Consider the following 10090-nt stretch of genomic DNA (forward strand, 5'->3'; position numbering starts at 1 on the left):
CAGAATGTAAGGTAAAGGTAAAGGGACCCCTGACCGTTAGGTCCAGTCATGGCCGACTCTGGGGTTGCAGCGCTCATCTCGCTTTATTGGCCGAGGGAGCCGGCGTACAGCTTCCAGGTCATGTGGCCAGCAGGACTAAGCCGCTTCTGGCAAACCAGAGCAGCGCACGGAAACGCCATTTACCTTCCCACCGGAGCGGTGCCTATTGATCTACTTGCACTTGATGTGCTTTCAAAGTGCTAGGTTGGCAGGAGCAGGGACTGAGCAACGGGAGCTCACCCCATCGCGGGGATTCGAACCGCCGACCTTCTGATCGGGAAGTCCTAGGCTCTGTGGTTTAACCCATAGCTTGTTTAGCCTATATGTAAATCCAGCTCTGGTCCCAGCTCTGGCCAGGAGCAAAGCAGTCCTCCTGCCTCGCTCGCCCCTCTCTTCCCTCCCTGCGGAAAGCACAGCTGCACCACCATCTTTTGATCAAAAGCTCCTGGGGAGCAGAGACTTCGGAGGAGAAGTGGCCCATCTGGTCCGGCAAAGACCCCAAAGAACCTAGGAACCAAGATAGACTGTCTCTGGACCTGGAGGTTCCAGAAGAAGACAAGCCTGCTGGATCAGGCCCAAGGATCAACATCCTGTTCTCACAGCGGCCGACAACCAGATGCCATTCTGGGAAACCAGCAAGCAGCATTCGAACACAAGCTCCATTCTCCCCTCCTCTTGTCTCCAGGAACTGGGATCCAGAAGCATTGCTTCCTCGACTGCGGAGGCAGAGCAGGGCCATCCTGACTAGCAGCCATCAAAAGCTCCTCCTGCGTGGATTTGTCCAATCTTTTGAAGCCATCCAGGTCAGTGGCCATCCTGTGGGAGGGAGTTCCACAGTCTAACACTGCGCTGTGTGAAGAAGATGGGCCAAACAGGAGACAAAGCAGGTCTGGGAGCTAACAGAATTTGTTGTAAACCTCTTTTCAACACAATTTACCTTTGCTGCCTCCAAAGCTGTAGACAGGGACCAGCAGTACAGTGTGCTTGCGATCTCTCAGTGAAAAGAAATGAAATGGCCATGCGCTCTACGTGGGGCTGCCTTTGAAGGCGACCCAGAAACTACAACTAATCCAGAATGTGGCAGCCAGCCTGGTGACTGGGAGCGGCTGATGGGACCACATAACACCGGTCCTGAGAGATCTGCATTGGCTCCCAGTACGTTTCTGAGCACAATTCAGAGTGTTGGTGCTGACCTTGAAAGCCCAAAAGAGCCTCGGTCCAGTATATCTGAAGGAGCGTCTCCACCTCCATCGTTCAACCTGGACACTGAGGTCCAGCTCCAAGGTTCCCTGCGAGACGCCAAGTTACAGGGAACCAGGCAGAGGGCCTTCTTGGTAGTGGCACCTGCCCTGTGGAACGCCCTCCCACCAGATGTCAAAAATAAAAATAACTACCAGACTTTTAGAAGACATCTGAAGGCAGCCCTGTTTAGGGAAGCTTTTAATGTTTGATGTATTATAGTATTTTAATATTTTGTTGGAAGCCACCCAGAGTGGCTGGGGAATAAATAAATAATAATAATAATTGTTGTTGTTATAAATATACATGAATTCCCAAGAGTGCCTTCTGCGCCCACGAGGCAGGCTTGTCCTCACTGCTGAAAAGGCGCCATGCGCCGGAGGAGAAGGAAGGCCAAGGGTGTGATCCTGCAGAGATTTACTTGCAAGCCAGCCCCGCTGTGTTCAGGGCTGTTTTCTTGCAAGCACACCTGCATAAGGATAGAGCTGCGAGGAGCAGCTGGTCCCATCCTGCCCCCTAAGTATAGCAAGCCAGGCGGGTCCCTGGGAGGGAGAGCTCCCCAGCAGGCTGGCAGTGGGGGCCCCCAAGCTGCACAGCTTTTAAAAAGAATTAGACAAATTCCAAAGTTGACCAATTTGATAAGACAAAAACCAAAAAATATAATCCAGAAATAATGGAAATGTTGAAATGATTATCATAGAATCATAGAATCATAGAGTTGGAAGAGACCACAAGGGCCATCGAGTCCAACCCCCCGCCAAGCAGGAAACACCATCAGAGCACTCCTGACATATGGTTGTCAAGCCTCTGCTTAAAGACCTCCAAAGAAGGAGACTCCACCACACTCCTTGGCAGCAAATTCCACTGTCGAACAGCTCTTACTGTCTACGTAGACAAGGATTAAATGTAAGGTATTGGTTGTGTTTAGAATAGATTTATGAGAGATTTAGAAAACTTAGAATATTTGTGTGAGTTTGTATGGGAAGAATGGAATAACAGATATAATCTTGCTTAAAATGTATACAGGAAGTGCAGTGTAAGTGATGGAAGTCAATCAATGAAATTTTATTATTATTTTCATATTGAGATATCTGTAGAATGAACTTGGAAGAAATTCTTCCAACATTTCTTCTTTATTCCTCTTTCTTTTTTCTTCTTTTTTCTTTTCTCCTTTTCTCTTTTGTTCCTTTTTTCATATATATGTGTTTATTTGAAATATATAGGTATGTATTTGTAACATTTTGCTTTTTTTGTAAGTTATGTTAAATAAACAATAATAATAAAAAAGAATTGCCGGTAGACAAGTTCAGGATGGCTCCGCTCTGCCTCCGCAGTCAGAGGCAGCCATGCTTCTGAATCCCAGTTGCTGGAGGAGAGAGTTGCTCTTGTGTTCGAATCCTGCTTGCGGGTTTCCCATAATGGGCATCTGGTTGTCCACAGTGAGAACAGGATGCTGGACTAGACGGGCCCCTGGCCTGATCCAGCAAGCTCTTCTTCTGTGCCCTGTGTGTTGCTGAGACCCTGCCTGCCTGCCCCAAAGCAAGGCCCGGCATTGCCGCGGGTTGGCCTAGATGACCCTCAGGTGTCCCTCCCAATTTTGTACTTCTATGATTCTCTGGCCAGCCCCACCTGGGCCTGAGTTCTCCGAGGCCATGTTTGTGGGGCAGAGGGTCTCTTTCTGGAGCCAGCTGGGTGGAGCTGCCTGAGCTGTCCCAGCAGGAGGCTGGGCTGGGGCCGGATCCTCCCAGCTGGGATAGGGGCGCTGGGAGTCTGCCTGGCGGCCGCAAAGCACATCTGGCCCCAGAGGAGGAGGAGGATCAGGGCCAGCGGCAGTAGCAGGAGGGATGGCTGAGCCAGAGTCCGTGGCTGGGACCGGGGAGAAGGCGCTTGGCCCCTGCGCCCCCCAAGCTGCCTGCCTCCTGTGCCGTGGGAGTAGCAGCCAAAGGGAGTCCCAGCCGTCCCCATCCTCGGGCCGCAGATGGGGGGGACCAGTGGGGCTGAGCAGGAGCCAGAGAAGGGGCAGCAGAGCCAGAGGAGCCGGCCGGCTGCCCAGTGATGAAGTGCCAGTCGCAGCTGCAAGGAGGGTAAGGAGGGCAGCAGCCAGGGGGCAGGCGATGGCTGCTAACCAGGCTGGCTCTGTTCTGCGTCCACAGCGGGAGGCAGCGATGCTTCTGAATGCCAGTGGCTGGAAACGGAGCAGGGGAGAGGGTTGCTCTCACGCTCGGATCCTGTTTGTGGGTTTTCCGCAATGGGCATAGGAGGCTAGACTAGGTGGGATCCCCACTGACCAGCTGCTAGGCTGGTCTGATAGAACCTCCAGCTCCAGAGGCAGTCTATCTAGACTTCTGGGTTCTTAGGGGTATTTGGCCACTGGGCTAGCTGGGCTCCCCTGGGCCTGATCCAGGAGGGCTCGCCTCGTGTTCCTCTGTTCTTAAGCAGCATGCCACACCTGGAGCCGCTGGTGCAAGGAAGGAGGGAGGGCTTGCAGAGCAAGGCTGGGAGCAGGGGGGATGTGTGGTGGGTCACCCCAGAGACTGCTGGACAACAACTCCTGCCTCAATTGCTGGCCAGGCAGATTCCCTGTTCCCATTGCAGAAGACCTGGGGTTTGCAGCTTGAGAGATGGCACTGAGGTCCAACAAAGCATTGATTGATTGATTGATTGATTGATTGATTGCACTTCTATCCCACCAGAGAGCATAAGGAGCATAGGAAGCTGCCTGTGTTATATCTAGCTCAGTATGGCCTATGCTGAATGGCAGCAACTGCTCTCCAGGGTTTCAGGCACGGAGTCTCTCCCAGCCCAGGACCTTTTGCATGGAAGGTCTGCCCCTCTGCCGCTGAGCTACAACCCTCCAAGGCGCTCCGGGTGGCGCACGTGGTTCTGTCCCTCCCCATTTTAGCCTCACAGCAACCCTGCCAGGGAGGTCAGGCCGAGAGCGACTGACTGACTGACCCACGGCCACACCCAGTCCGCTTCCTGGGCGAGGGGGGATTCGAACCCTGGTCTCTGCCAGGCCCCATTTGGACACTTCTGGTTTTTTAAAAATATTTATTGAAATTATACAAAAACATAGGTTTACAGAATACAAAAAAAAAACCATAGGAAAAGAAAAAGATAATAAAAGAAAACATACAAAAATACATAAAAAATAAAAAATAAAAATACAAAATACAAAATACAAAAAACAGATAGATAAAAAAGAATTAAAAACAAATCCATTTTTTGTAACTTTAAACTCATAAGCTTGTTTCCTTGACCTCCTCACACCTCCCCTTTTTGTATTCCCATTTAAATAATCAAACCAGCAAATCCTTACCCTCTTTCATTTATCTTAACTCTATATCTTGGACACTTCTGTGGCGCACTGGCTTTTATGCGGCTGGGGTGGCGCTGTGGATTAAACCACAGAGCCTAGGGCTTGCCGATCAGAAGGTCGGCAGTTCGAATCCCCGCGACGGGGTGAGCTCCCGTTGCTCGGTCCCTGCTCCTGCCAACCTCGAATCCCCGTGCGCTGCTCTGGTTCACCAGAAGCGGCTCAGTCCTGCTGGCCACATGACCCGGAAGCTGTACACTGGCTCCCTCGGCCAGTAAAGCGAGATGAGCGCCGCAACCCCAGAGTCGGCCACGACTGGACCTCATGGTCAGGGGTCCCTTGACCTTTACCTATGGCACACTGGCTCTTATGCAGCTGGAAATGTAGGGAGACATAGGGTTGGAAGGGGTTCCCAAGGCTCATCTAGTCCACCCCGTTGCAGTGCATGAATTGCAGCTAAACAGCTGGAACAAAGGGACATAAAAGGAGCACAAGGGCACCCTCAGCCAAGCCCCCAGTTCTGTGGGTCATGTGATATCCTTGCTCTAGGGCCAGAGGAATGTGTGGCTTGGGCCTGACCAGCCCAGCAGGCGGACAGGCAGCGGCCCATTGGTAGCGCCACCTTGGGCTGACGCTGCTGTGTCTCCTCGTCCTCAGGGCCGCAGGAGGGCCCCCGTTGCTGCCCGGGAGCGAAGCCGCGTGCAGACCCTCCGCCAGGCTTTCCTCGCCCTGCAGGCGGCGCTGCCCGCTGTGCCCCCTGGCACCAAGCTCTCCAAGCTGGACATCCTCCTCCTGGCCACCAGCTACATCACCCACCTGAGCCAGACCCTCCAGCGGGGGCCCCTCGCGCCCAGGATGCCCCCAGCAGCCTTCTTGCACCCACTGAAGGTAAGGGGGGAGGGCTGGTCTCCCCCTCTTGGGGTCTGGCCTTGGCGGTTGTGAACGGGCAATGGAGGGGGCTCGCTTTGGCAGCATCTGCCACGGAACTGGCAAGCCCAAGTCGCACGCTGAAGCACTGGTGGTTTCCTCACAAGGAGCCCTGCGAGGCGGGTGGGAATGTCTATTCAGCAGCCAGAGTCCCAGAGTCCTTTGGGGAAGCCCTGGAGGGGGGGTAGTGGTGGGCCCTGGGCCTCCCCCAAGTTTGTTTGCTTCGCTTCGTTTTTGGCCTTTGCACCCTGCTCTTCTGCCAAAATGGCTTCCAGAGCGACCTATATACATTTGAAATGAGACAGGCCCTGTCAGCAGGCTAACACTCCCCGCCACCAAAAAAAACCTCACGGCATGCAAGGTAAAAGCAACAGGGAGGGAAGAGGAAAACTCAAAACTCAGGCACTGATTTTGAAACCGTTGTTCCTATTACAATCAGCTGGCCCAGACCAGAGGCAGGAGGGGCCCGACAGAGCGGCAGGGCTCCTCTCGCTCCTTCTCCCCCTCACCCCCCATCTCACCTTCCTGTCTTGCAGAAGTGGCCCCTGCGCTGCGCCCTCTACATGGGCTCCTGGCCTGGAGGCCGCCCTTCCGCAGAAGCAGCAGTCGCACCCTTGCCCGCCCCCGGCCGGTGGGCTCAGATGGGTCCTGATGCCCGGGGGCCCAGCCATGACCCGTCTCCGTGAAGCAAGATCTGACGGTGGACCAGACTCCCTCGGAAGAGAGATGATTCTCTAGCTGAGATTCCTGCACTGCAGCGGGTTGGGCTGGATGACCTTTGGGGATCCCTCCAACTTTACAGTTCTCTGATTCTCCCAGGGGTGATGGTGCCATGGAGTGCTTCCTGCCTCATGGAAAAGCCTGGAGGCCCCCAAACTCTCCTCTGCCCTCTGGGGCTGCATTTGGAGGGACAGTCGAGTCCCAGGCTGCGCTCTTCCCAGAGCGGTTACAGGATCCCTCTGGACCCCTTAAAAGCCGTTTGTAGGGTGGACTGGAGTCCATATCACCTAATGCAGGAGGTCTTAGGTGGGTCAGAGGGAGGCGACCTGGTGCCAGACCACTTCCAGCATTTCACAGAATCCTCGAGTCGGAAGGGACACCTGGGGTCATCTAGTCCAACCCCCTGCAATTCAGGAATTTGTTCAGAAACATCTTTTATCACTGCTCTATATAAGCAGCTTGTCTTCGCGTGGGGCTCCCCCTCCTGCAATGTGTGCTCAGACTTGCTGCCTGCTGGAACCCTAGAGGTGGAAGGGACTCCAAAGGTCCTCTAGTCCACCCCTGGCGCTGGGCTTATGGCCCCCTGCTATGCCAGCCCCCCAGTCTGTTTCCAGGGCTAATGGAAAGGGCTGGTTCTGACTGCTAAAGCCCTTCAGGATTTGGGACCAGCAGGCTGTGGGGCTGGCCTGCCTCTTCCGGCGGGATCATCTCGGCCTGGAGCCCAGAGGACGGGCCGTTCCTTGCCAGAGACCCCAGAAAGGCCTTCCTGAATTTTTGGGGGTTTGGCACGGACAAAACCCTTTTATCTCCCCAGGCCTTTGAAACTTGCCGCAGCTCTGGACAGCTGTTCTTCTTTGAGTCTTCCATCTTGTGCATCTTTGGGTCCCAAACCCTTTAAGGGGCCTGCCCCTTAGGTTCCCTCCATGCATCCCCAGCCCCCCCAACCCTACAGAAAACCCTGTTCAGAATGGCGGTTTGCATGTCTCGCTACGAGGAAGAGAACTCCATCAAATCCAAACCAGTCACAATCGTTTGCAGTTTGTTCAGATTCCAGTTCAAACCAGTTGAATTTGATCTGGGGAGACCAGCTGACCATCATCTCCCCCTCCCTCTCAGCGCCCCCTAGGCAACCCCACCACCTACTTAGGGACCCCATGACCTAGTGCTTAAATCTTGATGTTGCACCATGCTTTTATTGCACTGATTTTTGCCAGCTCCCGAAACACACTCAATCTGTGGCAGCTATTAACAAAACTGCATCCTTTGCACAGTGTGGCTGTGAGCATGTGCAGAGTGCGTTGCTATGGCTGCAGGAAGATTGGGGTGGATCCCCTGGGTCCTTGAGGAGGGGGTCTTTTTTTCTGGAAGAACCCCATGGGAGGCGTGGGGTGGGGAGAAAAACCTATGTTTGGCAGGGGCTGCCTGTGGGGCTGAGAGGAGCTCAGGCTTCCAGTTCCTGCTTGTGGGGCGATGGGGGGAGAGGGAAGGCAGCCTCGTCTGTTCTTCTCTGGGAAAGGGGGCTGGGGCCAAGGCCAAACTCATAAATTCATCCTGGCCCCGGACCAAAGCCTGCCCTAACGAGCGAGCTAACGAGCTTTCTTCCTCCTCCTCCAAGCAGGACCCTCAAAGGTCCGTGGAAAGAGGGGTCACCCAGCCCTGCAAAAGTCCAGCTGCTCCCAGACAAGAGATATTTTTAGGGGGTGAATTGACGCTGACGTTCCCAGGAAAAGTTGGCTCAGCCACTCAGCAGCTGGGCCACCCCCCACTCCCTCCCCATGGCTTAAGGGCCCGGAGCAGGAGCCGGGGAGAGTGGCTTATGGGGCAGAGGAGCATGGGGGAAGGGGTGGCATGTGGGGCACCGAGGCGAGGCCTCCAGAGCTGCTAGGACTTCTTCGTGCAGTTAACCTATGGAACTCACTGCCACTGGAGGCAGCAAGGCTCTTGAATGCCAGTTGCTGGAAAGCAGTGGGGGGGGACGGACACAGTCACAGAACCGAGAAATTACACAAAACAAATGAAATACCGTGAAAATCCCTGAAACGAGAAGTAATCAACTAGAAATAAACTAAATAATAAACATCAAAAAGTTTAAGGAAAGAATTAGAAAAACCTAGAATTCTACAAAGCCTTAACGAGGTCTGTAGCCGGCATCCCGTTAAGGCTTTGTACAATTTTCCAATTTTTTTCCTTAAACTTTTCAATTTTTATTATTTCGTTTATTTCTATAAGATAATATTTCTAGTCGATTATTTCTTGTTTCAGGCATTTTCGCGGTACTTCATTTGTTTTGTGTAGTTGCTGGAAAGGGCAGGAGAGGAGAGGGCATGTGGGTTTGAATTCTGCTTGTGGGTTTCCCAAAATGGGCATCAGGGAGGAAGTTCCATAGTTTCAAAGAATCACAGAGTTGAAGGGACCCCAAGGGCCATCTAGTCCAACCCCCTGCAATGCAGCAATCTCAGTTAGATCAGATGGCCGTTCAATCTGCTTAGAAACCTCCAAGGAAGGAGAACCCACCACCGCCCAAGGGAGACCTTCCCACTCTTGAACAGCTCTTTCTGTCAGAAAGTTCTTCCTGATGTTTAGGTGGAATCTCCTTCCTTGTCACTTGCAAGCCATGGGTTCGAGTCTTACCCTCTGAAGAAAACAAGCTTGTTCCCTCTTCCACGGGAAAACCCATGAGATATTTGAAGATGGCTCTCGTGTCTCCTCTTCTCCACCCAAACATACCCAGCTCCTTCAACCGCTCCTCATCAGGCTTGGCTTCTTTCTCATTCTGGCTGCTCTCCTTTAACTCTGAAGGCGACGGGCCAAGCAGGAGACGGACCAAATCTGGGAGCCGAATCCCCCCAAAGGTGCAACCATGGCTGCAGGAGAAGCCAGAGGGTCGCAGGGAGCTCCTGTCCTCTCTGCAAAGCTGGGAAGACACCACTGCTTCTGCGCTGCCTCCCCAATTCCTCCCCACTGCTGAGCTCTTTTGTGGGGAGGGACACCAGGGACCCACCAGCCTGAGTTCCCCGAAGATGGAAGCCCCACCAGGGACCCCCAAACCCAGGAGGAAAGAGCAGCAGCTTGTCTCCTGGCACAGAAGGGCCTGTTTGCTGGATCCGGCCAGAGGGGACCCATCTAGACACAGAATCCTAGAACTGCAGAGTGGAAGGGAGCCTGCGGTCATCTAGTCCAACCTGCTGCAATGCAGGGATCCTGTTCTCGCAGAGGCCAGCCAGGGGGCTGTGGGAGGCGGGCAAGAAGGGTTCGAGCTCCCAGGCGAGTTTCCACCCAGAGCCGCCTCCTCCTCCTGCATTTATCTAACCTTCTCCCCAAGGTGCTGGCCACCACGTCCTCCTGTTTTCCAGGTTCTATCCAGCCTGTAATTTCCAGGTTCCCCCCTCCGCCTGCATCCCTGACTGTTGTCTGCATGAGGCAGTATGGAGTAGTGGTTGGAGTGCTGGATTGGGATCTGAGAGAAAAGGGTTCAAATCACTGGGTGACCTTGGGGCCAGTCTCTGTCTTTTTCTGAGCCTGGCCTACCTCGCAGGGATGCTGTGGGGATTAAAAGGGAGGGTGGGAAGAACGGTGGGCTCCACGTTGAGCTCCTGGGGAGGAAAGGTGGGTTATGATAGTAATATTAATAAAATTTAATAATATTTATACCTCGCCCTCCCCAGCCAGAGCCGGGCTCACCAATAAAAATTTCAGTAAAAACATACTAAGTAAAAAAATACAGGTTAAAATGCAATTTAAAATGCAGCCTCATTTTAAAAGTAGTCCATAGATCAAAACCATAAAGGGAGGGAAAAATAAGGGTCAGACTGAGTCCAAACCAAAGGCCAGGCGGTACAGCTCTGTCTT

The 10090-nt window shown here is 53.4% G+C and overlaps 1 protein-coding gene across 1 annotated transcript; it reads left to right on the top strand.

The window, feature by feature from the left end:
- Window positions 1-2953: 2953 nt before the first annotated feature.
- On the top strand, window positions 2954-7590 carry TCF23 (transcription factor 23). Its single transcript, XM_083605617.1, has 3 exons — window positions 2954-3362; window positions 5252-5482; window positions 6058-7590. Exons 1-3 carry the CDS (start codon window positions 3123-3125, stop codon window positions 6205-6207), a joined length of 621 nt encoding a protein of 206 aa, XP_083461743.1. The 5' UTR covers window positions 2954-3122; the 3' UTR covers window positions 6208-7590.
- The last annotated feature ends 2500 nt before the right edge of the window (window positions 7591-10090 follow it).

This window comes from Podarcis filfolensis (assembly GCF_964270895.1).
Source record: "Podarcis filfolensis genome assembly, chromosome: 3".
NCBI lineage: Eukaryota > Metazoa > Chordata > Lepidosauria > Squamata > Lacertidae > Podarcis > Podarcis filfolensis.

Bases quoted from the DNA above. Each gene is read 5' to 3' on its own strand.
- TCF23 (XM_083605617.1), top strand. From the start codon at position 3,123: ATGGCTGAGCCAGAGTCCGTGGCTGGGACCGGGGAGAAGGCGCTTGGC. The intron at 3,363-5,251 runs GTAAGGAGGGCA...CCTCGTCCTCAG, and splicing joins CAGTCGCAGCTGCAAGGAGG to GGCCGCAGGAGGGCCCCCGT. The intron at 5,483-6,057 runs GTAAGGGGGGAG...CCTGTCTTGCAG, and splicing joins CCTTCTTGCACCCACTGAAG to AAGTGGCCCCTGCGCTGCGC.